General features: G+C 35.7%; 1 pseudogene and 6 gene segments (V, D, J or C); all 7 read left to right on the forward strand.

Moving 5' to 3' along the window:
• The first annotated feature begins 900 nt into the window (after positions 1-900).
• LOC131536971 (Ig heavy chain V region 914-like) lies at positions 901-1436 on the forward strand. The segment is given in 2 exon segments: positions 901-1015; positions 1093-1436. Coding segments are annotated over 2 exon segments (375 nt in total).
• Positions 1437-2415: 979 nt separating this feature from the next.
• LOC131536980 (immunoglobulin heavy variable 3-11-like) lies at positions 2416-3059 on the forward strand. The segment is given in 2 exon segments: positions 2416-2603; positions 2685-3059. Coding segments are annotated over 2 exon segments (354 nt in total).
• A 1524-nt stretch (positions 3060-4583) lies between these two features.
• Positions 4584-5459, forward strand: LOC131536965 (Ig heavy chain V region 914-like). The segment is given in 2 exon segments: positions 4584-4874; positions 4958-5459. Coding segments are annotated over 2 exon segments (372 nt in total).
• Positions 5460-7087: 1628 nt separating this feature from the next.
• LOC131535248 (Ig heavy chain V region 914-like) lies at positions 7088-7618 on the forward strand (annotated as a pseudogene).
• Positions 7619-10166: 2548 nt separating this feature from the next.
• On the forward strand, positions 10167-10706 carry LOC131535258 (immunoglobulin heavy variable 1-46-like). The segment is given in 2 exon segments: positions 10167-10271; positions 10375-10706. Coding segments are annotated over 2 exon segments (387 nt in total).
• An 838-nt stretch (positions 10707-11544) lies between these two features.
• Positions 11545-12091, forward strand: LOC131536968 (Ig heavy chain V region 914-like). The segment is given in 2 exon segments: positions 11545-11660; positions 11745-12091. Coding segments are annotated over 2 exon segments (378 nt in total).
• Positions 12092-27116: 15025 nt separating this feature from the next.
• On the forward strand, positions 27117-27690 carry LOC131536974 (immunoglobulin heavy variable 1-46-like). The segment is given in 2 exon segments: positions 27117-27220; positions 27318-27690. Coding segments are annotated over 2 exon segments (375 nt in total).
• The last annotated feature ends 50 nt before the right edge of the window (positions 27691-27740 follow it).

A 27740-nucleotide genomic window follows, 5' to 3' on the forward strand; every position in this document is an offset into this window, starting at 1 on the left:
TGAAAACCTCTATGCGAACACACTTGCCCGAAAAAGGAGATGAGAAAATGTGCGGGGGACGAATTTGCGTGATATTAAAAGTGGGGGGACACGTCCCCAGCGCAGGGGTTCTCAGACATACAGTTAAACCTCTCTGCCCACCATCCCTACTGAAAACACAATAGAAAATGTAATGGTGGTTATAATGGGAATTGTATTAGTTTTAATGGAAACTATAATGGTCTTTACTGGTATGTGATGGATTCTATTGGTGGGATGTTAAATCCTGTTGGAAAAATGCACAAAACACACTGCAAAAAGGAATTTTGCAATGGTTTTACTGGAAAAAGCTAATGGTTTATAATGGTATTTTAATGGGAACCATTGGAATTTCTGTGATGGTTTCTATTGGGCTTCTACTGTTGTTTTTTAGCAGGGATGTCTCACTCCTTTATCCTCACTAGCCTTTAGCCGGGCCTCAAAATGCCACACCAAAGCATCAGTCTATCAGCAACAGCTGTCCACAGACTCTCAGCTATCACAACTAGAAAACACCAATCATAAAAACATACAACACTTACTCCACACACATCAATAATACAATATACAGACTGAAATATCCACTATCTTTAGTAATAATAATAATTTTAAAAAATAATAATAATTAAAAAAAAAAAAAAAAAAAAAACATTGCTGAGAAATGTAAAAATTCAAATTCAAAGACAATAAGGTGTGAATATTTCTTCAAATCAATCAGAATTTAATCAAAATTATTTAAATTAATTTTCCCAGTTCCAGTGTTTCCATACTTACCACAAAGACAAAAAATGTGTTTTTGTAGGGCAGATACAGTGTATGCAAATGTCATGATTTAGTTGGGAGGATCAGTGTCACTCAAACTCTCAAAGGACTGTGTTATAAACTGGATCCTCAGTCAGTGTTTGTGTTCTGCTGCAGTGCAGTTTCTTTTCCTTTGACAGTTTTACGGTGATGATGGAAATGTTACAGTATGGAGTTCTGCTGATGATTATGTCAGGTGAGAATGATTTAATTTCTCCAGACTGTTGTCACGTTTTCTATACCATCTAACATTATTTGTTCCATGTTTTTCAGCTGTTAGTGGTCAGTCTTTGACCTCCTCAGATTCTGTGGTGAAAAAGCCTGGAGACTCAGTGACTCTGTCCTGCACTGTGTCTGGTTTCTCAGTGAGCAGCTACTGGATGGGCTGGATCCGTCAGAAACCAGGGAAAGGACTGGAGTGGATTGGGAGTATAGCTGGCTCAACTGTATATTATGATCAGTCTCTACAGGGCCAGTTCTCCATCACCACAGACACCAGCAAAAACATGCTGTATTTAGAGGTGAAAAGCCTGAAGACTGAAGACACAGCTGTTTATTACTGTGCTAGAGACTCACAGTTACATGAAAGACTGCTGGGCTGAACAAAAACTATATTCATGCATCAGATCACTGAAGCAATTGCAACTTCCCCACAATTCAACAAATTATACTTGTTTATAAATGTACTTGAAACATTTAAAAACTTTCTCATAAACAGCTTAATATACTCAAATAAAGATCATAGATTCAAATCCTGGAGGGCTGATCAATCGGCAAGATACAAAACCTGTGCAGTTGCCATACATAACATTATGAAACAAAAATGTATGGGAATATATCAGAAAATGTAATGCAATGTATTTTAAATAACGCATTTCTTTATAGGAAACTGGTGTTTCTATTTTTCAATACACTGCAGTATGCACCATATATTGCTATATATTGATACATATTACATCGCAATGAAGACAAAAACTGCACTACATTTTTATATGTAATATCTTTATTGAAACAATTAATTTGTGTATTAATCCTCCATGAGTTAATGCTTGAAAGGGTTTAAAGCTGAACACATTCATAAACTTTTATCAGGCTTTTTTTACATTGTAAATACACAATAGACAGAAAAGACAAAGGACAATATTTGTATGTATATGTACATATACATGTGAACATATATATAGTATAAATCAGTTTAAAAATATTTATACATGCACAGTACTAAATTTTATTACATGTACATCTATATTATTGTGTTGCTGAATATAAAATTACATAAATTATGATATACAAGTAAATTGTCACATTTTTCAATATTTGAATTATGTATTTATTAACCAGGATCAGCATGGTTTTGCAAACAAAAAGTGCATCAACAACCACAACCTGATATTGGAAAAGTGCTGATCTGTGTTTACTACAACTCATTTCAGCTCTGCAGCTTTACCAATGTTATTTACCCTCTTTCTCATGAACAAAACACAATGTCACATCTGTTTGATGGAACTGACTGGTTACACGCACGTGCCTGCTGTGAAAAATAATCACATTTATTCACGGAAATACAATATTATTTCCATATCAAGATAGGTGATACTATATCAAAGAACCTCAATAGTCTCAAGCTCCAGTGATTCCACAATTCAGGGTTTCGATGCAAATGAACTGATGTCTGTTTCATATTTAAACAGCTACACTGTTGAGTGGAGGACTCACCACCAGTTCAGCCTTCATATAAACCATGTTCACTTCATTTCTCTTGCTGTTGCTGGCTGCTGTGTCTTGTAAGTAAATCCCCCGGACAAAACAAACTGTTTTTAGTGTAAATATTCATATTCATAATTCTAAATGTTGTTTATCCACAGGTATTGACTGTCAGGTTGTGCTCACACAGTCTGAACAGTCAGTAGTTGTGGCTCCAGGTGCTTCCTACAAACTGACCTGTGCCTGCAGTGGGTTTTCTGTTAGTGGCACTAGCATGTATTGGATCCGTCAGGCACCTGGAAAAGGACTGGAATGGATTATTTATTATCATTCAGATTCTTACAAGAGCTCAGCTCAGTCAGTGCAGGGCAGATTCACAGCATCTAAGGACAGCTCTAATCTCTATCTGCATATGAATCAGCTGAAGACTGAAGACACTGCAGTGTATTACTGTGCAAGAGACACACTGTGAAACATGAATACAGGCAGCTGTTCAAAAACTCATCATGAGAAATGGGGTGGACATGTTTGAGTTATGTAAGCTCTACGGTAACATAAGGCCCATCTGAGCTGTTTTAAATAAATGCAAAAAATATGTTAATAAAAACTTAATTATAAAACTTTTATTATTAATTTCACACTTGGTTTTCAGTAAATCTATACAGACTAGTCTGTTTTCTACAGTAACCCATGTTTCAGTATGAAGTATAACCTGTACATTTTATAATATTCTGTATTTTTAATTTCTCTTACAGTAATAATGGACTAGGTGTTTTATCTAATAGCATTTCTACTACATAACTTCATTAACTCTACATGGGTACTGTCACAATGGAGGTCATTTAAAAAAAAAGTAGTGATATGATTTATAGAATAATTAAACTATTAATCATGACCATACTATGATGCAACAAGTGTAGTTAAATCCGGTGACTCTCAAATACTTTCTGACAAGCTGCACAAGCAGCCTACGAGGCAGATCACAACCAGATCGTATAGTTGATCCTTTCACCCCAAAAATGAGACTGATACCAGTCAATGACATTCATCAGGGAAAGAGAAAATGCAATAAACCAATAATAATAATAGTAATAATAATTAAAAACAAACAACCAAACAAACACTTCCCTGCTGAGCTAGAAACCGATTGCTGAAAATGACTGAACAATGCTGCTCAATGTCCATTAATAATTAGTCTTTTAACCAACCTCAGGCCCCACTTTACCACGTTGGGTTGATATTAAATAACAAACCATGAAAGACATTACAGAATAAACACAGGGATGTGTAAATAGTTCCGGAGCAGGGGCTCAAATGTAAAAAAAGAGGCATCAATTGTTATAGTAAAATTATATATGCATATGAATATAAAAATAATGTCCTTTGCGTGTTCTTGAACTGCTCACATCATGTCACATAATAGGCCTGTTGGTGGCACTTGGGCTTCATTTAACCAACAATGACAGTGTTATCAAACATTAAATGGTGTATCAATAAGCAGAACAATCAATGCGGTAACTTCTATTTTGGCAATTTCCGAAAAAGAAAAAAAAACACAACTGCTATGTAGTTTTCAACAGATTTATCGCAATGGCAACAACGTCTCAGACTGACAGATATAAGTAAAAATAAACAGGTATTTTCCAAGTTTTGAGCCATTTGTTACTGTTTTATATGTGTTGTCATAATTATAATTCAAATGCATTTTGTTTTATTGACCTGTCACGGTGCACACAGCGGGGAGGAACGAGGAAAACGAGACAAGGAGGAAACTCAAATGAAACAGTCTTTAATCCAGACAAGGCAGGGCAGACACACAGGAACACCAGGAGTAACGAGTAGACCAGATGAAAGGAACTGAACCGGCAGGAACTAAATACACCGGCTAATAAACACACACAGCTGAACTGAATTAACTAATAATCACACTGAACAAGGACAGGAACATGACCAAATATAGAGACACGAGGGCGGGAAACACACAACACAAGGCTGACATGACCACAATATTATTGATGATAATTGGTGAGAGAGGGATGGTTAATTTTGGAAAAAGGGCAGGGGTTTGAACACTAAAGCACCTCCCTCTGCACGTGCCTGAACAATGTAAATATAGATTACGTAATATTAAAATATGAGTGGAGGTTTCCTTTGTCTTTTGTATAATAACACTCAGATGCAAATGATTTTATGGGAAGGGTAAGTGTCTCCCAGACTCCTGAAAAACTGATAAAAGCTGAACTTTCAGTCAGTGCATGTGTTCAGTGACTAATACAGCTGCAGTGTACCCTATAACTGTTTTACTGAGGTGATGGAGATGCTGTATGGACTCCTACTGATGATTATTTCATGTGAGAAACTCCCATTTGCTCTGTATTATTTTGTAATTTCATTGTTCTAAACCATCTAACATTATTTGTTCCATGTTTTTCAGCTGTTAGTGGTCAGTCTTTGACCTCCTCAGATTCTGTGGTGAAAAAGCCTGGAGACTCAGTGACTCTGTCCTGCACTGTGTCTGGATTCTCAATGAGCAGCTACTGGATGCACTGGATCCGTCAGAAACCAGGGAAAGCACTGGAGTGGATTGGGAGTATTGATGGTGGCACTGGCACTATTTTTGCTCAGTCTCTACAGGGCCAGTTCTCCATCACCAAAGACACCAGCAAAAACATGCTGTATTTAGAGGTGAAAAGCCTGAAGACTGAAGACACAGCTGCTTATTACTGTGCTAGAGACTCACAGTTACACAAAAGTCTGCATGACTGAACAAAAACTAGTTATGTGATCTGAGGGTCCAAGAACATGTTTCAGTACACTTCACTTTTTGTTAATTCTTGTTAATTCTCTGAGTGTTTTAGAAATTGATGTAAACTTGAATAAATCAAGAAAACTTCCAAACAGTATATATTTTTTTCCATAACAGTATAGGGATTTGTTGAATTGAAATGTTGAATTTATGCTAGAATAAAAAAATTCACAAATTACAATTCATTTGAGCTCTATAATATCCCACATTTATCTTCATGTTTGCTTTCACAGAATGCAAGAAGGACTCCTAAAAACCTGTTGAGAATCAGATTTATTCATGTGTTCTGTTGTAAATGTTAATGTTGAACTGTTTGTTTTTCAGTCTGTTGGTGTCAAACACTGACTGAGTCTGAGTCAGTGGTCATTAAACCTGGAGGATCTCACAGACTCACCTGTACAGTCTCTGGATTTAGTGGTGACCCACACTTAGCTTGGATCAGACAGACTGCAGGAGGAGGTCTGGAGTGGCTGGCATACATCTCATCTGGTGGTGGTACTATATACTACTCTCAGTCTGTTCAGGGCCGCTTCACCATCTCCAGAGACAACAGCAAGAAACAGATGAATCTGCAGATGAATAATATGAAGAATAAAGACACTGCTGTATATTATTGTGTATATTACACAGTGATGAATACAGCTATAAAGCTACAGCACTGCACAAAATATGAAAACAACCATATAAACAGCTCACTATATAAAACCTCAGTGAATAAATTAATTAAACATTAAAATAATTCGATTTTTGCTTATACAACGCTATCAAATGTCTTCAGGAGACTTTGCATGGAGGCACGAGTCATATGTACTAATTTTTTGATGCCTTTAGTGAAGCTCTCCTTATTTACTTTTGTTGAGAATGTTACGTATAACAGAAAGGTGATTATTATTAGGCTTAGCTGCAATTTTTGCTATTTCATAATACTGCATGTAGGGTCGAGGTTTAAACCTGAGTCCCTTAGACAAATGCTGAATCTCTAGACTATCCTGCCTTACAGTTTTATAAAGAACTACTAAGTAGTTGTTGTTTTTTTCCCGTTTGGTCATGTCTTATCTCAGGAGAATCTATTTCTAACTGACTATAGTTAAAAATATTTATACAGTCACAGAAACAGCGAGAAATGTTGTTCACTTTGACAGATGCTAAAGACATCTCACGGATTGAAAACACACAACACCTGGTTTTGAAACAGTCTGTATGCAGAATTAAAATAAATGAATAAATAAATCAGACATTGTTTCCACACACAAGCTCTCATTCCACATTTGTAATTTGAGAACCTGAAAAGCAACACAATTACATGTGAATGAAAAAACTCAAATGTTAACATTTTCTTGAAGAATGCAATAATGATAATACATTACTAAATGTTGAATAGTACATTACAGCAATGATTCACTGCTTCCACAAGAGGGAGTACCTAACTTACAGTGAAAACCTGACTTTTTTGTCTGAAAATGTAAATTGTAGAGACAAATATATATAAAATAAGTAAATTATAGAGACAAAAATTATATCACAAAAATGTCATCAAAAACAGAGCCAAGAAATTAAGATCAAATTCACTTGAAGTAAATGAGTTAAATTGGAGTTCATGTGTAATTCTTCAACAGTGCCATTTCAGTAACACCTCACATTTCCACCCACGTTACTTCAGAACTTTATATACAGCCCACAAATGTGGCATATGCAAATTCACTCTCCACTTCACCTATATATAATGTTAACACACAATTCAGCTCAACAATCATCAAACATAACATTATCATTTAGAATACACCCCTGTAGTTAGAAGGCTTTTTAACAATGGGGTCGAAAAGCATTTGGCTGTTCATTATTGTAGTGATTTTAGCTCAAGGTAAGTTTGACATTTTCCTTTTATTTTCTAGACAAGCGCATTTGATACACTAATGGATACTCCACATCAATGTAATTTATTTATTTTTTATTCCACAGGTATCAGTGGTGATGAAATCCGGTTGGATCAGTCACCTGCTGAGATAAAGAGACCTGGAGAAACAGTGAAGATCTCCTGTAAAATATCTGGTTTTACAATGACAAGCTACTTGATGCACTGGATACGACAGAAACCAGGGAAAGCTCTGGAGTGGATTGGGAGTTGACTCTGGCAGTAGTTCTAGCTCTAATTATCTTATTTACGCAGACTCCATGAAAAATCACTTCACTATGAGTGAGGATGTGTCTCAAAGTACACAGTATCTTGAAGCCAAGAGTCTGAGAGAAGAGGACACTGCTGTTTATTACTGTGCTCGACAGACACACTGACTCCATCTGATGAAGCAGCTCTACAAGAACTGAAAGTGACTGAAGTCAGAAGATTTCAATTGATACCTTAATCCACTTGTGCATTATATCACTGCAGATTTAATCTTGATTGCAATAAAGACGTGTAAATTTTAGCCTTCTGCTTTCAAATTTGAATAGTTTTCTTTATTTATATTCTTTATTATTCTATTTCTAAATTCTTGTTTAAAGCCTTGTTTCTGGAATAGCAAATGTTTATAGGCCTTAAAATACCACATCCAAGCACAAGTCCTCCAAAACCACTGTAAACAGACATACTACAAAAACACCAATCATAAAAACATCTAACATTTACTGCACCCACACCAATGACAGTAACAGCCTGATTTCTATAGTATGCCAGAATTAGTAATAACTGGGTCAAAATGTGAAACATTGCTGTGAAGTAACAAAAGAGAAGGTTATTTTATCTAATATCTGTATAGATGTGTAAGTTTATTTGATGAGTTAATGCAATTTGAAATGTGTTACTGTAAACATATTGTACAATAACATTTCGTAAAACCTCTACTGCCCTAAAAATAAAATAAAATGTGAATTATGTATTATATTAATCAGAATTATTATTATTTATTTATTTTTAAATTCTCAGTTCCAGTGTTGCCAGAGTTACCTTGTTTTGCAGAATATATGCAAATGTCATGATTTAGTAGGGAGGGTTAATGTTACTTAAACTTTTAAAAGATTTGTGCTATAAAACAAAAGTCTCAGTGTCTGTGTCCAGCTGCAGTGCATAATAAACTACTCTGGAAACAAGAATAACTAATCATTAAGTAATAACGAAATTAGGCTTTAGACTAAGTTGATTTATTATTAGATAATCAATAATTACTGAATGAGATTAAACTCATTCAGAACTAATTCATAACTACAACAAATTATAAAGAATTACCAGTTAATTACTAACCACATTATTAACGTGTGAGACACAAGCAATTTTCTGTTTTACTGTGAACATGGTCATAAAATAAATATATAAATACATAAAATAAAGTGACAATAATAAAATAACATTTTTTACAAATAAAAGTGACAAAAATGGCAACTATTACAAGATAAGCAAGATAAGGCCATGCTTGGGGTTTTATTTATATTTTTGTTCTGACTTTCTTTGTACTGATGTAAAATCAGCCGGGGGATGGACAATGCAAATTAATTGTACCTTCTGTCTTATAAACCCTCCGTATTTAACTCCTCAGTATTCTGTCAGTGAGATTTTTGAACAAAAACTGCTGCAAAAATGGTCCTCAGAATTACATGTTTAATAAGCATAATCGTATTTATGGACAGTAAGTATAATTTAGGAATATATTTTTACACTACATTATTACTGACTGCTGTAGACAATGGTCTGACTTTTATTTTAACAGAGTGCAAAGGTCAAACACTGACTGAGTCTGAGTCAGTCGTCATCAAACCTGGAGGATCTCACAGACTCACCTGTACAGTCTCTGGATTTAGTAGTGACCCGAGCTTAGCTTGGATCAGAAAGTCTGCAGGAGGAGGTCTGGAGTGGCTGGCATACATCTCATCTGGTGGTGGTACTATATACTACTCTCAGTCTGTTCAGGGCCGCTTCACCATCTCCAGAGACAACAGCAAGAAACAGATGTATCTGCAGATGAATAATATGAAGAATGAAGACACTGCTGTATATTATTGTGCAAGAGAGACACACAGTAATGAATACAGATACAGCACTGCACAAAATCTGAAAACAACCATATAAACAGCTCTATCTATAAAACTTCAGTGAATAAATTGATTAAACTAATTAGATTTTTGCTTACACAATGCTATCAAATATCTGTAGGAGACTTTGCATGGAGGCACAAGTCATATGGAGTAATTTTATGATGCATTTAGTGAAGCTCTGCTAGTCATTACTTACTTTTGTTGAGGGCAACATGAATGCTCCAAACAACAGAAATACAGAGTGATTATTATTAAGCTTAGCTGCATTTTTTTATTTGACAATACAGTATGTAGTAGGTCAAGGTTTGAACCTGAGTCCCCTTAGAGAAAGGGCTCTCTCTGTTTCTGTTTGTACTTTGAGAACCCGAAAAGCAACACAATTACTTGTGAATGAAAAAAAAAAGATTTTTTTTGTACAAAGTTACAATACAATACAATACAATACTAAATGCTGAATAGAACATTTCAGCAATGATTCATTGTTTCCACAAGAACTTACACTGCTTCCACAAGAGGGAGTACCTAACTTACAGTGAAAACCTGACTTTTTTGTCTGAAAATGTAAATTATAGAGACAAATCAAAATCAAAAACTGAGCCAAGACATTAAGATACTTCAATTCACTTGAAGTAAATGAGTTAAATTGGAGTTCATGTGTAATTCTTCAACAGTGCCATTTCAGTAACACCTCACATTTCCACCCACGTTACTTCAGAACTTTATATACAGCCCACAAATGTGGCATATGCAAATTCACTCTCCACTTCACCTGTATATAATGTTAACACACAATTCAGCTCAACAATCATCAAACATAACATTATAATTTAGAATACACCCCTGTAGTTAGAAGGCTTTTTAACAATGGGGTCGAAAAGCATTTGGCTGTTCATTATTGTAGTGATTTTAACTCAACAAGGTAAGGTTGACATTTTCCGCCTTTTTTTCTAGCCAAGCGCATTAGATAAACTATAATGGATGCCCCATGTCAATGCAATTTATTTATTATTACTATTCCACAGGTATCAGCGGTGATGAAATCAATTTGGATCAGTCACCTGCTGAGATAAAGAGACCTGGAGAAACAGTGAAGATCTCCTGTAAAATATCTGGTTTTACAATGACAGAGTACTACATGCACTGGATACGACAGAAACCAGGGAAAGCTCTGGAGTGGATTGGGAGAGTTAACTCTGGCAGTAGTTCTAGATCTGATTATCTTATTTACGCAGACTCCATGAAAAATCACTTCACTATGAGTGAGGATGTGTCTCAAAGTACACAGTATCTTGAAGCCAAGAGTCTGAGAGAAGAGGACACTGCTGTTTATTACTGTGCTCGACAGACACACTGACTCCATCTGATGAAGCAGCTCTACAAGAACTGAAAGTGACTGAAGTCAGAAGATTTCAATTATTAGCTTGATACCTTATAGTTTGCAACCAAAATCCACATGATCATTATATCACTGAGAGTTTAATCTTGATTGCAATAAAAAAAAAAAAAAGAAAAAGCTTTCATTTCATGTGTATGTGTGTATTTCTTTTTAAAGTCAAAAAGTTGAGTGATTCATTCAAATTAGAAATATGCAAATACTCTTTACTTTGATGACTGAAAGCACGTTTAAAGGTGAATTTAAACTCCCCTGTCCTCCCTGTCCCACTCCAACATCTTTAAGGAAATTTATAGGCCTTACAATACCACATCCAAGCACCAGTCCTCCAAAACCATACTAACTGCTACCAAAAACACCAATCATAAAAACATCTAACATTTACATCACCCACACCAATGACAGTAACTGCCTGATTTCTATAGTATGCCAGAATTAGTAATAACTGGGTTCAAATTTGAAGCATTGCTGCAAAATAACAAAAGAGCAGGTTGTTTTATCTAAGTTATCTGTATAGATGTTTAAATTCATTTGATGAGTTAATGCCATTTGAAATGTATTGTTGTAAACATATTGTACAATAACATGTCGGCAAATCCCTGTACTGCCCTAAAAAGAAAATAAAAAGTGAATTGTGAATTATAACAATCAGAATTTAAAATAAATAAATAAATAAAAAATAAAATAACATTTCTCAGTTCCAGTGTTGCCAGAGTTACCTTGTTTTGCACAATATGCAAATGTCATGATTTAGTAGGGAGGGTCAATGTTACTTAAATTTTTAAGAGACTTGTGCTATAAAACAAAAGTCTCAGTCAGTGTTTGTGTGCAGCTAAATATTTTACTCTACAGTTCACAGTTGCGGTGTGATGATGGAGGTGTTACTGCATTTAGCTCTGCTGTTGATCATTTCATGTGAGAAACTCTTACTTTTTCTGAATTGTTGAGGACATCCCACTGTTCTACATCATCTAACATTATTTGTTCCATGTTTTTCAGCTGTTAGTGGTCAGTCTTTGACCTCCTCAGATTCTGTGGTGAAAAAGCCTGGAGACTCAGTGACTCTGTCCTGCACTGTGTCTGGATTCTCAATGAGCAGCTACTACATGGGCTGGATCCGTCAGAAACCAGGGAAAGCACTGGAGTGGATTGGATATATAGACACTGGCTCAAGTGCATATTATGCTCAGTCTCTACAGGGCCAGTTCTCCATCACCAAAGACACCAGCAAAAACATGCTGTATTTAGAGGTGAAAAGCCTGAAGACTGAAGACACAGCTGTTTATTACTGTGCACGAGACTCACAGTTACACAAAGGACTGCAGGACTGAACAAAAACTACTGATGCATCACATCACAAAAGCAGTTCTACTGCAAATATCCCCAAAATATAAAATATAACTTGTTTTTAGATGTTACACTTAAGCAGTTCTTTGGTAGCCTTTTAAAATAATGGTCCATCATTAACAGGTAACTATGCAGGAAGAAATGCAGGACAAATGAGTAGTAGTAGAAACACTTCAGCTACTATTAACTACTCTGGAAACAATAATAACTAATCATTAAGTAGTAACACATTTAGTGTGACCAAATGAGTGTGTGAGTGTGTGTGTGTGTGAATGGGTGAGTGAGTGTGTCCCAGCACTGGGGTTGCACGAGGTAGTGTATTCTCAGTGCTGGGTTGTGGCAGGAAGGGCATCTGGCGTAAAACATGTGCCAAAACAGTTTTGGGGGAATCACTCCGCGGTGGCGACCCCTGATTAAAGGGAATAAGCCGAAAGAGAGAGAGAGAGAAGGAATAACAAATTTAGGCTTTAGACTGAGTTAATTTCTTATTAGATAATCAATAATCACTGAATGAGATTAAACTCATTCAGAATTAATTCATAATCATAACTACCACAAATTATAAAGAATTACCAGTTAATTACTAACCACATTATTAACATGTGTGAGACACAAGCAATTTTCTATTTTATATGAACATGGTCATAAAATAAATATATAAATACATAAAATAAAGTGACAATAATAAAATAACATTTTTTACAAATAAAAGTGACAAAAATGGCAACTATTACAAGATAAGCAAGATAAGGCCATGCTTGGGGTTTTATTTATATTTTTGTTCTGACTTTCTTTGTACTGATGTAAAATCAGCCGGGGGATGGACAATGCAAATTAATTGTACCTTCTGTCTTATAAACCCTCCGTATTTAACTCCTCAATATTCTGTCATTCAGATTTTTGAACAAAAACTGCTGCAAAAATGGTCCTCAGAATTACACGTTTAACCCTTTAACGCGTACGATCACACCGGTGTGATCAGTCTTGGCTGGTCCCAGGAGCGTACGATCACACCGGTGTGATTAGAACTTTCAGTGAGTCACGTCATCAACTGCTGAAATTCAAATCTGCTTTCTGGCGCGGAGCCAGATCAGACGCGCGAGCGCTTGTAATATCATCACTTATTCAGTGTTTTCAACCATATAATGCTTATTTAAGATTTCAGACATTTAAATACACATAAGTACTAGTAAAGCCATACATTTATAGTTTGTAAAATATGCGCTGTTGTCTATGGAAGCAGCAATAATGATCCTTACAAATATAATCTGACGACATGTTTTATTGATATCATATACACATAGTGTAGGTAACAATAAAGTTTGCTCTGCTCTTCTCCCAGTTTACTGGAGACTTATTTTAACGTGTTTCGGGAGGAGAGGATGAATTTAAGTGTTGTAAATCCCACAGCTGGATTCAGCGCGAGCAAACATGGCGGCGCCCATCACCCGGTATAGATGAACTAACACGATTATTATAAACGTGTTTAAACAACCAAACACATTTACTTGCACATATTTCAGAATCGGAATATCAGATATTTAATAATATAGCGAGTGTGTTTGTGAATATTAATAATAAAAAAAGGAAAAACGAAATAAAAGCAATCCATGTGTCATACAGCGCTATTACGGCTGCGGTGTGTCACATGACAAGCATGACGCGTCGCCATGGAAACAATAAGGCTATAAGTTCTAAAATAACGGTCGCCTAAAAAAAAGTCAGGCCTGGGGCTCAGCTAGAATATTTTAAACTCACGTGCGAAAGGGTTAATAAGCATAATCGTAGTTAGTAAGTATAATTTAGGAATACATTTTTATACTACTTTATTATTGACTGCTGTAGACAATGGCAGAGATGTTCACAAGTCTTTAACCTGGAGTCTGAGTCAAGTCTCAAGTCATTTAATGGCTCGCTAAAAAAAACCTCCATTCAGAATCCTCATGTATTGAAATCATCCTATTTACGAAGCTGCCTTATAGGCTATAGATAAACTATAATATATTTATTATATTTTTATCAATAATATATGATATGATTTATTAATAATATATGATCTATATCTGCTTTGTAAAAAAAAAAAAAAAAAAAACAGGTGTTAAGATGTATGGTTAATGTACAGTCAGCCTGTTACTTATGTTTTAATATTTTACCATGTTTAAAACAGTTTTTCTGTAATCAAATTCTATAATAAGAGTCCGATCTACCATGACACATAAGGAAATATGTGACACAGATATTACAAAACCATACAAATAAAGTATTTCTTTATGATAAAAGTCAGGGGTATTCAATTAAAGTTCCAAGAGGTGCAGCCTTTAAATTTTCTTCCAAGCAGCGGTCCGGACAAAAAAACACATATTTGCATGTAGGCGACAGGCCTGTTGTATTTTTACATTTAGATACATGCGAGGCCATATAACAGAAACAATACTGTTTCTATTCAGAGTTTTCCTCCTGAAACCTATACTATTTAAATATTTTAAGCAGTAGCCTATCTACTAAAAACAATGTAGCTACAATAATCAAAACGTTATCATCTTGAGCAGAAAGTTAACCTAACAGTTTCAAAGTTCTATCCTAGCCATCTAACAACAATTTTCCCAATTATAATTACATGATTCGTTTGAATTGTTCACAGATGAACTCCCTGGGCTCGACGGTCGCGCCAATATAGATCAGACATGTCTTGTCTCATTGAACATTCAGAGTCGGTTATAGATAAATAAATATAGAAAGAAAAATAACTATATTTGCAGCATTTTTTCTGTGTTTTAGTTACAGTAGTCTATAATTTTGTAATAAAAACGGTGTTTCTGTTGTTAAAATAACCGCGACATCCGCAGCCCAAACTTGGCGCCGGCACGCTTCCGGAGAGAGAGAGAGAGATTTTTTTTATTAATTGATTTTTGAAAAAAAAACACTTTATTCACAAATAGCCCAAATTACATTTTCACAATTTTTTTTTTTTTTTTTTTGTAACCGCTCAGAAACAGAAAAATAATTTATCTTCAGCTATTGTACATAACACATCATGACTACACCATTTCATTTTAAAAGTGGAAAGATCATTCATGACATTATAATAATTAAAGTCAATCAGTATCCTTGCTTTGAGTAAAGACCTAAAAGCCATAACCACATCATCATTACACCCTTGCTCTAGTTTACTTTTCCTACTCATATAAATCGCCAATTTCGCTTGCCCAAGAATAAAATTCAGTAATTGACACAATACGTTTTTTTTCTGTGCATACTTAAAACCAAAAATAAATGTTTCAGGATGGAAACTCTCATTAAACTTGTCACACATTTCTTGAACCAACACAAATAAAGGTTTACGCCTAAAACAATACATAAAAGCATGAAAAACTGTTTCTTTTTGAAAACAGAAAGAACAACCAGAGTTAATCTTAGAATCCAAAACAGAAATAAAAGAATTAACAGCAATGGCTCCATGAAGAATTCTACATTGCAAATCTCCTGTTCTCTTTAATAATGGTGGCTTATATAACACTCTCCATTCAGGTTTCACATCATCACATAATTTAAAGACTGAACGCCATGGGGTATCAATTCTTTTATCAAGTTTTTTCTTATTAAGGATAAGAACACACATTTTATACAAATATTTTCCTGTGCAAGAAAAAAAAAATAACAGAAAAGGATCTTCCTTGTTCTAATAAAATACCTGAACATTCTTCAAAGAACGGTTGGATTGTCAAACAGGGGAAAGGGTCTTCACTATCGGGAATATTATTCCCTGAAAAAAAGTCCTCCAAAATCAGCTTCTCTTCACTTGTAAAGGCCTCTGTCAATTTTGTTAAAACCGATTTATTGAGCGAATAGATAGTCTTTTTGCTACAGCCTCTGTTTCCTTAAAATGAGGTCAAGTTAAAGACAGTAACTGATCTAAAACAAAAACTCCTGAATTATGTTGCACCTTGCTGAATCCCGGTAAAAAAGTAGAAGAAATGTCCAATCTTGCCTTGCAAATCAAAGGCTCCCTTAATAACCAATAAATGGAATGAAAATTCTCCATATTTTGGATGTGAAAAAAACTCCACACTTTAAAAACATTCTGATAAAAAAGAGGCAGGTGTGAGAGGTTCAAACATTTGGAGTCCTTTAAGAAAAGGAATCTATCCAGTGCAAAGTTTCCAACAGTCTGTAGTATACTGCAACTGATAGCCCTCCAGCTTACATTGACTGGTCCATCTAAAAGTCTTTGTAGAAAATGTAAGTGGAAAGTTGCAATCCTGCTCTGTAAATGAATTAAACCTTGGCCACCTTCTTCTTTAGGTAAATACAATAAGCTCTGTGGGATCCAATGAAGTTTATCGCAAAATAAATCAACAAAAACCGCTTGGATTTCAGCCAACAATTTTTCAGGGGGATCAAAACATGCCAGTCTATGCCATAAAAGTGAGGCAACCAAGTTATTAACAATAAGTGTTCTTCCTCTAAAGGACATGTTAGGTAAAAGCCATTTCCATTTGTCTAGCCGACCTCTAACTTTTTGTAACATTCCATCCCAGTTTTTTTGTGAAACACTATCATCCCCTAAAAACACTCCCAGATATCTAATGCCCCATCTACTCCAACATAAACTTTCAGGTAGAATAGGTTTTCCATCATTCCAAACTCCCAATAACGAAGCATCACTTTTTTTCCAATAAACTTTTGCGGAAGACCATTTTCCAAATTCCTCTATTAATTTCGATAAAACATGTATATGCTCTTGTTTATTGATTATTATTATAACGTCATCAGCATATGCTGATAAACAAAACTTAAAATCACAATGTGGTACTCTTAACCCATCCAAACTTTTCCTAATTTGTTGGAGTAGTGGTTCAATAACAATAGAATATAACATACCTGACAAAGAACATCCTTGTCTAATTCCCCTGCTAACTTTGAATGGAGCACATAAGCCACCATTAATCTTAATTACACTCTCGATGTCACTATAAAGAATTTTTAGCATACTTAAAAAATTTCCATGGAAACCAAAGGCTTCCAAAGTGTTGCACAAATATGAATGTTCTACTCGATCAAAAGCTTTTTCTTGATCTAGAGACAACAAACAGCATTTGATATCAAATAGTTTAGAAACTTGTATAATGTCCCTAATAAAAGAAATATTATCAAAAATGGACCTACTAGGTACACACCGGTCCCATTACCTTAGCCAACCTAATTGCCAATGTTTTTGAAAGTAATTTATAGTCACTACATAAAAGTGAGACCGGCCTCCAATTTTTAATCTCAGTGAGATCTCCTTTTTTTGGGAGAAGAGTAACCACTGCTCTTCGGCAGCTCAACGGCAACCCACCCTTCAATAAGCTGTCATTGAACACCTCCAGCAGATCAACTCCTATCTCAGACCAAAACATTTTCAGGAACTCAACTGGCAGCCCATCCATGCCCGGAGTTTTTCCAGACTCCATACTCTGGAGTGCTCCATAAAGCTCTCCTAAAGTCAGGGCACTTTCCAGCTCTTTGTTGGACTCCTCTGAGATTTTTGGAAGATTTTCTAGAAAAACATTTTTTTCCCCCCATTTTCTAGCTCAAGCTCACTTTCATAGAGGGACTGATAAAAACGCACTGCTTCTTCACGAATCTCTCTAGGATTAAATACCAAAATACCATCCTCGGAACGTAAAGTGTGAATTATGCGCTTTTGTCCATTTTTCCTTTCGTGGCCAAATAAATATTTAGAAGGTGCATCCATCTGATCAATGTTCAAGAATCTTGCCCGGACCAGTGCCCCCTGTGTTTTATAGCAGGTCTTTAAGTTCAGCTTTTTTCCTTAAAAAAGTTTCCAAACAATTAACATCACTTGAAGTCTGAGTCAGTTTCTGCAAATCCATTATTTGTTTTTCAAGCACTTCTAATGAGCAAGTTAAATCTTTTGTGACATTTTGAGTGTACAGCTGTGCAAACTGTTTTATTTGCACCTTCCCATAATCCCACCATTGTTGTAAGGATTTAAAAGATGACTTTGTCTTTTTAAAAACCTCCCAAAAGGCTTAAATGACTCAAAGAAAAATGTATAATTTAAAAGATTTGTATTAAAATGTCAGTATGTACTTTTGGGTTTCACTGAATTCAACATAAATTTACAACTCACCATATTATGGTCAGAAAAAGGTAATGGTGTGATATAACACTTGTAAAACATATTCAAATGGTACTTAAACACATAAAACCTATCTAATCTGGCTAAAGATAAACAATTATCACGTGTGTGAGCCCATGTATACTGTCTCTCATTACCATTTAGAGCTCTCCAAACATCACATAGATCATATTTTTCAATTAAATGAATTAAATGTTTACGTGAAGCCATGTGAGGTTCAACATGATTCCTGTCTGTCAAACTCAGCACAATTAAAATCACACCCTAAAAACAAAAATTCCTCAGTACAGCAATTTTGTAAAGTTGAACAGAGGGTATCTAAAAACAATAATCTTTCCACAGGTGCAGTTGGAGCATAAATACAAATGAAAACCAAAACAAAACTTTCATAAGTAGCTCTAACTTTTAACAGTCTACCTTTAATAACTTCATTTACATCATATGAAATTGGTTTAAAATTCCTGCTAAACAAAATGGCAACTCCATCACTTAGAGTAGAACTATGGCTTAAAACAGGTATTCCACTGAATTCTTGTATCCAATCAACAACATTATCTGAGCTACTGTGTGTCCCTTGTAAAAAAGCTATATCTATATTTTTCTGTTCCATTTCTTAAAAAATGTTTCCTCTTTTTTTAAATTCTTTGCACCATTAACATTCAAAGAAGCAAGATGCACCTCACTTATTATAAAAAGAAAAAAAGAGCAAAGATGCATCCTACAAAACCAAAAGAGAAAACTATTCCTGAGTCTCATATCAAACATTATCATTATTTAGAACATTACTGGTGTTTCTCACAATTTTTTTCAATCTATAAACTTCTTTGTTGGTAAAATAGTCTCTAGCCATCAAACTTTTTGCTCTCTCAACAAATTGTTTCATATCAGGGAAATATTCTTGTACGTGTACTCCTTCTCTTGTTTTTTGTTGATCTGAGGAACAATTTGATGTCCTCAAGTTCATAACCACGAGCAGTGGGTTCACTTTGTGAAAGACTCACACTGCATTAAGAGGAATCACTGTCACTCCCTGTGTCCTGCATTTGTAACTCGTCCGTTTTACTTATTTTCGCATCTAGTGACTTATTTTAAATTTTTTGAAGAGTCTTAAAAAGAAACTGCTCTTGCTCCATTGTTAGCTGTGCCTCCTCACAACTTTCACTAACAGCGACTTGAATCTGTTAATCGATTGCACTTTCTTCTTGTTTATCTGATCGAGAAACCAACCTCACTGAATCACTAGAAAAAGTAACTGGGGGTAATTCATTAGGAATTAAATCAGTCTGCCCACTCCGAGATGAGCCCGGCTCTGCCTCAATGTCCCCTGGAGGGTTTTCAACGGTCTCTGTCACAGCCGAGCCTTCACCCGCCGCCGCTACAGCAGCCTCCACTACACCGTTATCTTCGCCACCTTGCACATTCTCATTGTCTTTTTCAACTTCAGTATTTTTATTCTAACAATTTCGAATCAAGTGTCCTGTTTTTCCGCATCTGAAACACTTAATCTTTCTAGTAGTAACAAAAATATTGTAGCTTAAATCATCAATCCGAAAATGAAGTGTTAAGTCTAGGTCCGCATCATCTGGAATGATCATGTAGACGAAACGCCTAAAAGAAACTGTGTTTCAATAAAGGCGATTCGCTACTGATCGGTATCTTTTTTATTAGGGACACCAACTTGCCATAACGTGACAGAGCTTGCGTTAAAATCTCATCACTCACAAAAGGTGGCACATTAGATAGAGTAACCTTTTTGGCAGGTAAAGAAAGTCAAGTCAAGTCAAGTCACCTTTATTTATATAGCGCTTTTAACAATACAGATTGTGTCAAAGCACTTAACAGTATCAAATTAGAGTGTCATTAATGTATAATGATAAGATTAAACACTCAATTTTCAATTTTCAGTTAAAGGCATTTCATTATTAAATTCAGAGATGTCATTGTCTAACTCAGTTTAGTTTAAATAATATCTGTGCAATCAAATCTGCGATAATCGCTAGAAATTAAGTGAAAGTGGGAGAACTGAAACAAATTCTCCTCTAATTACAATTCCCTGCTCTACCAAATCATTCGCTTTATCCACACTATCCAAAAAAAAAACCCCACTGTCGCGTTATTCATCGGGGAAGCGGATATAAAACACCTGAGTGTCCAACCACTTCCCCAACAGCCAAACAAACGTCCTCCACACTCACTACGGACGCCACCTCAATTGCGTGGCGTCTCGTGAGTGAGCATAGACCCTGTGCCCACTGGGCCGACATGCTTTCCCAAGCACACGGCCCTAGGTGCAAGACAACAGTGAGGACAGGAAAAAACAGCGTAGACAATAAAAAAGGAAAAAGATTCACTCACACCACTCTGCACCACGCTCACACTTTGTCCACTCACGCTCAACACCCGCACTGGAAGTGTGTGAGAGAGAGAGAGAAAGAGAGAGAGAGTCCAACGTGGTGAGAACAGCTAGCAGGATCTACCCCAGAGCCAAAGTCATCATCTCAAGCCTTCTACCTGCAGAGACGTACCACAAAGGATCATCAACGCCATCAACGTGGAGATAGCTAACATCTGTGCTCCAATACCGAATGTCCACATAGCCAACCATCAGCAAATCACACATGAGCATCTCTACGACCACATCCACATCCACATCCACCGAGAGGGCATGAGACTGTTTGCAAAAAACCGTCAAGGCATCAACCCTGAACAGCCCTCAGAAGACACATCCGGACCAGGAGGAGAGAGTTGGGCAGCTTCCCGGTAGCCAGACGGACAGCTAAGCCGCTGTAGTGGCACGACGAGGTAGATCAGACTCTTCCTTATCCAGATAAAAAAAATGCTGAAAATTATATGTGATAATCTATTAGCTTAAGCACAAAATGGGTCTATAGTCAAGAATGATCATTATTTCTTAATGACTTATTCGTTTATTTATTAACTTATTTATTTTGCTTATTTACTTGTTTATTTTTAAATGTAACATTTGTAAAATGGATCCACGCACTGTATTTATCTGTATTCTCTATATTACCTTTTTAATTGATTAATCTATATATTTACATGATTGTGTCATGAACTCATACATTATTCTGGTAATTACAATAATACTCAATGTCATCGTTTAAAATAACATGTTATAATATTCAAGGGATGTTCTCTTCAGCTTTTGGGGAGAAAATGACAAACTCTGATTTTGTAAATATTGTATATAGTTCAGATATAATTATATTACTTGAGACATGGAGTCGTTAAGACTCCTAATACTGCACCCCTCCAAACTACAGAGAGCTGCGTATACCATCAATCAAACAGCCTAATGTTAAAAACGGAAGAGATTCAGGAGGAATCAGTTTGGTTCAAAGACAATCGTGGCAGTATATTCAGCCTGTGAAAAAAGGAAAAACACATATTTGGATAAAACTTAAAAAAAATAGATTTTGTGTTTAGATCAAGTACCTGTGTGCCACATATATCCCCCCACATGAGTCGCCTTATTATAATGAAGACATCTTCTCAACCCTACAGTCAGAGATCATATACTTTCAGTCTCTAGGCCCAGTTTGGTTAATGGTGGATCTGAACGCTAGAACAGGGAGAGAAGCGGACTACATTAGTTCAGATGGAGATAAATATATTAACAGTTCACATACGTACCAACAAAAACGTTTTACTAAAGCACGACAGAATTATGACAACACAGTAAACAGACATGGAAAACAAGTCCTGCAGCTCTGCAAAAGCCTGGGTCTATACATAGTTAATGGCAGAATAAAGGGTGATTCTCTGGGTCGATTCACCTACTGCTCCTGTCTGGGCAGCAGCACAGTAGATTACGCCATTACGAATCTAGACCAAAGTAAAATCAACTATTTCACAGTGATGCCACAGCTACCGTTATCAGACCACAGTCACATAGTTCTCAGTCTCAACAGGTCAGTGAATCTTCTGCCATCTTCAGAGCAGAAGGTTAAACTGTACCCCCTCCCCTCCAAATTTATATGGAGTAAAGACAGTCCTGCCCAATATGAAGCCGAGCTCCACAGCACTTATGTGGAGAACATGATAGACTCATTTCTACTGACTTCATTTGGTGAAGAGAAGAAAATTATCAATTTAGCAGCAGAACAATTAACTGCAATTTTCTCTACAATGGTCAGAAAAGCCCTGAGAAAAAGAAAACATTACAGATGTAAAAAAGAAATTGCTAAAGCTGGTTGGTTTGATAAAGAATGCCAAAAACGAAGAAAAGAATTCCGATCATTATCAAATAAAAAACACAGAGACCCTGCAAACCAACAAACACGAGCCACATATCAACAAACCCTTAAAATATACAAATCACTGCTAATACAGAAAAAAGCTGATCACATGAAAATAAAGCTCAACAAGATTGAGGAGGCAGTCAATCAAAATTATTTTTGGGAGTTATGGAATAATTTAGATAAATCCAAAGAAACTAAACACATTCCCATCCACGAACCAAACATCTGGACTGAACATTTCGGAAAACTCTATTCACAAAATGAACCAACCCTTACCCAAAAACATCTGACCTCTGAATTACATGACCTAGAATTCACTATTAAAGAGCAGCTAAACCATTTAGACGAGACCCTATCGTTAAATGAACTAATAGGCAAAATGAAATCCCTAAAAAATAAAAAATCCTGTGGCTTGGATGGAATATCTAATGAGATGCTGAAACACAGCAGCTCCAAATTGAAAGATGCTATTCTGAAATTTCTCAGTCTCTTACTAAAATCAGGACACTTTCCTGAGATTTGCAAAGAACATCTAATAACTCCAATTTTAAAAAAAGGTGAGAAGTACAACCCAAATAATTATAGAGGCATCACAGTCAGCAGTAACCTGGGAAAACTATTCTGCTCTATTATTAATGACAGGTTAGTTCAGTTCATTCAAGAACACAAAATTCTAAACAACTGTCAAATTGGATTTATGCCTAAACAGAGAACATCAGATCACATTTACACACTCCACACACTCATACAAAAATACGTTCAGCAGACAAAACAAGGGAAAATATTTGGTTTCTTCATTGATTTCCAAAAAGCCTTTGATTCTGTATGCCACAATGGACTTTTCCTAAAACTTATCCAAAGTGGAATAGGAGGAAGGACATATGACATCATAAAGGACATATACAACTGGAACAAATGCTGTGTCAAAATCAACGACAGACGGACTGATTATTTCAGTCAGACCAAAGGAGTCCGTCAAAGCTGCAGCCTCAGCCCGACGAACTGGCATCAGCACTTGATAAGTCCTCTTGTCCTGGTCTGACCCTCGAGGGCAGTGAAATCAAATGCCTCCTGTATGCAGACGATCTTCTGTTGCTGTCACCTCATGAAGAGTTCACAATTCGTCGCCTTGGAATTATAAGGTTCTATCTGATATTTTTGTCAAAATTGAGTTATTCACATATTCTTATTCTGTGACAACTTATTTACATTATGTGATGTTTTTTTTTTAAGTTGTTTACATTTTGGAACTTTTTATTTAAAAAACAAAAAGGTTCTATCTACAAGGTCCAACTCTAATTTGGCTCTATAAGGTTCTATCTGTGAGCCAATCAGCATTTCGAATGCACACACGAGGACCAATCAGGATCAGCTTTCTTTGCCAATTATTGGTGGAACAATTCTTCGGATAAGGATTAAGAGCTTGTCGCCGCAGCGCAACAACAGCTAAAGTTTGTCTACACTAGACGCAACCAAGCGACCGTTGAAAATCATTTAAACTTTGTGTCAGTACATCATAAATAGAATGAGGGATCAGTTTGCTGTCGGGGATGTATCGTGTTGAGCCGCATCCAGTGTAGACAGAGTCACTGATTATAATGGGTTCTATTGTATTTAGTCGCGCCGTGCTGCATCTATTAATGGGTCATTTAATCATTCATTCAGACCATTTTTTAAATTCATTCAAGATTAAACATTTTAAATAGACTGCAGCCATTAACATTTTGTCAGAACTTCTAGTAAATTACATTTTTAGTTCCGAATCGTGATGTCTGTTTGAAACTAAAATGGGATTCTCTATGTATCCAGAATCATGCAGCTCTAACTTAAGTTATTAAAACTGTGACTCTTAAAGGAATAGTTGACAAAAACAAAAAAATGTCACTGTTTACTCACCCTCAAGTCGCTCCAAACCTGTATGAATTTCATTATTCTGCTCAACACAAAATATATTTTGAGGAATTTTTGTAACCAAACAATTGTGGGGTACCATTGACTTCATATTATTTTTTCATATTGTGGAAGTCAATGGTGCCTCAAAAAAAACAACAAAAAAAAAACCTTTATTATGCATTGTTTTGTCGATCTATTCTGTCCATGTCAGAGAATCTGAACGTGAGAAACTACCTAACAGAAAAATATCTAAAATGCATATGCATACATTATAAGCTGATTTTATCATTACAAATTGAAATCAGAATTGTCTGAATAAATAAACAGTAATTGTCTATTAATTTGCCCTTCCAGTGATATTCCAGTACATTGACCATTCCAACTGAAGTTGTTTTTTTCTTATCCTTAGTATAAGTTATTTCATATGGTATTTTAACATGTGTAAGTAACATAATATCATAGATGCAAACTCCTCACCTTTCAGTGACAACTCACTTTTTTGAGATCAAAATAGGTCACCTATGAGATTTGCTTAGATCTAATGAGAAAGTGTTTTTATGAGGGGTGGAAGGCGGACGTGGTTATGAAGGTTAATAAGGTCACAGAAAATGTAAATGTACCTTTAGATGGCACCCTACGCAAAGCTACCTCTCCTAGTCCTCTTTAAAAAGCCTCTACTCTGTTGTTTGTGATTTTGATGCATCAGTTTCCTCTTTTTATAACATGACAATGGATATTGTGTCATAAGGGGTTTTGTCTTCATGTTTGCTCTCACAGAATGTAAGAAGGACTCCTAAAAACCTGTTGATAATCAGACTTATTCATGTATTCTGTTGTAAAGGTTAATGTTGAACTGTTTGTTTTTCAGTCTGTTGGTGTCAAACACTGACTGAGTCTGAGTCAGTGGTCATTAAACCTGGAGGATCTCACAGCACCTGTACAGTCTCTGGATTTAGTAGTGACCCAGACTTAGCTTGGATCAGACAGACTGCAGGAGGAGGTCTGGAGTGGCTGGCATACACCTCCTCTGGTAGTACTATATACTACTCTCAGTCTGTTCAGGGACGCTGAATAAATGAATTAAACATTAAAATAATTAGATTTTTGCTTATACAATGCTATCAAATGTCTTCAGGAGACTTTGCATGGAGGCACGAGTCATATGTTCTAATTTTTTGATGCCTTTAGTGAAGCTCTCATTATTTACTTTTGTTGAGAATGTTCAGTACAACAGCAAGGTGATTATTAATAAGCTTAGCTGCAATTTTTCTATTTGACAATACAGTAGGGTCGAGGTTTGAACCTGAGTGCCCTTAGACGAATGCTGAATCTCTAGACTATCCTGCCTTACAGTTTTATAAAGAACTAAGTAATTATTTTTTTCCCCCATTTGGTCATGTCTTATCTCAGGAGAATCTATTTCTAACTGACTATAGTTAAAAATATTTATATAGTCACAGAAACAGATGGGATCTCAGAGCATGTTGTTCACCTTTGACAGATGCTAATGGCATCTCATGGATTGAAAACACACAACACCTGGTTTTTAAACAGTCTGTATGCAGAATTAAAATAAATGAATACTGTATTGACCCTAATATAAGACAATGTTTTTTTCTTGGAAATGCATCTGAAAAAACGTGGTCATCTTTCGGGGTCTAGACTTTGACATACACCCACAACAATAGGTGGCGCCAAATACGCGTAAAACGAGTGTGCCATCAAATACGTATGTACTGTACGTGTATTGTAATGTTAGAACATCGCGAGTGAAAACAAAAGAAAAAGAAAAGATAGTGGCATGAGTCGTGACTGTCATGTTAGCCTGATGGGACCAAACTTCCTCTGTAAGTGATTTTAAACGTAAGACAGTACCCAGATTTGAAGACTACAATAAGATTTCACTTCTACTGTTAATGACATTTGGCTACTATGAGATGGATAGCCTAATTGTTATATAATTCAGATGGGCTACCTGTTATTTTATGGTTTATCAAAAAGTGTATATTTAAAACTGTGATTGTTGGTACATTTTACAATATTTACCATACTTTCAAAACAAAAATTTAAATAGGAAAAATATGCAATATGAAAATAATTTGGTTTTCAAAAAGCCTTTTTCCAAAAGGTACATCTTGAAAAGGGAGGTCGTCTTATAATCAGGGTCGTCTTATATTCAGGTCAATACGGTAAATAAATCAGACATTGTTTCCACACACAAGCTGTCATTCCACATTTGTAATTTGAGAAACTGAAAAGCAACACAATCACTTGTGAATGAAAAAAGAAAAAAGAAAGAATGTAATAATGATAATACATTACTAAATGTTGAATAGTACATTACAGCAATGATTCATTGCTTCCACACGAGGGAGTACCTAACTTACAGTGAAAACCTGACTTTTTTTGTCTGAAAATGTAAATTTTAGAGACAAAAATATATAAAATAAGTAAATTATAGAGATAAAAATTATATCACAAAAAAAAATGTCATCAAAAACAGAACCAAAACATTAAGATCAAATTCACTTGAAGTAAATGAGGTTAAACTGTAGTCCATGTGTAATTCTTCAAGAGCACCATTTCAGTAACACCTCCTCACATTTCCACCCACGTTACTTCAGAACTTTATATACAGCCCAAAAATGTGGCATATGCAAATTCACTCTCCACTTTAACTGTATATAATGTTAACACACAATTCAGCTCAACAATCATCAAACATAACATTATAATTTAGAATACACCCCTGTAGTTAGAAGGCTTTTTAACAATGGGGTCAAAAAGCATTTGGCTGTTCATTATTGTAGTGATTTTAACTCAACAAGGTAAGGTTGACATTTTCCACCTTTCTAACCAAGCGCATTCGATACACTAATTAATGCTCTACATCAATGTAATTGATTTATTATTACTATTCCACAGGTATCAGCGGTGATGAAATCCGGTTGGATCAGTCACCTGCTGAGATAAAGAGACCTGGAGAAACAGTGAAGATCTCCTGTAAAATATCTGGTTTTACAATGACAAGCTACTACATGCACTGGATACGACAGAAACCAGGGAAAGCTCTGGAGTGGATTGGGAGCGTTAACTCTGGCTCTGGTAGTGTTGATTATGCAGAAACAATGAAAAATCACTTCACACTGAGTGAGGATGTGTCTCAAAGTACACAGTATCTTGAAGCCAAGAGTCTGAGAGAAGAGGACACTGCTGTTTATTACTGTGCTCGACAGACACACTGACTCCATCTGATGAAGCAGCTCTACAAGAACTGAAAGTAACTGAAGTGAGAAGATTTCAATTAGCTTGATACCTTAATCCACTTGTGCATTATATCACTGCAGA

This window comes from Onychostoma macrolepis, chromosome 03 (assembly GCF_012432095.1).
Source record: "Onychostoma macrolepis isolate SWU-2019 chromosome 03, ASM1243209v1, whole genome shotgun sequence".
NCBI classification, from domain to species: Eukaryota; Metazoa; Chordata; class Actinopteri; order Cypriniformes; family Cyprinidae; genus Onychostoma; species Onychostoma macrolepis.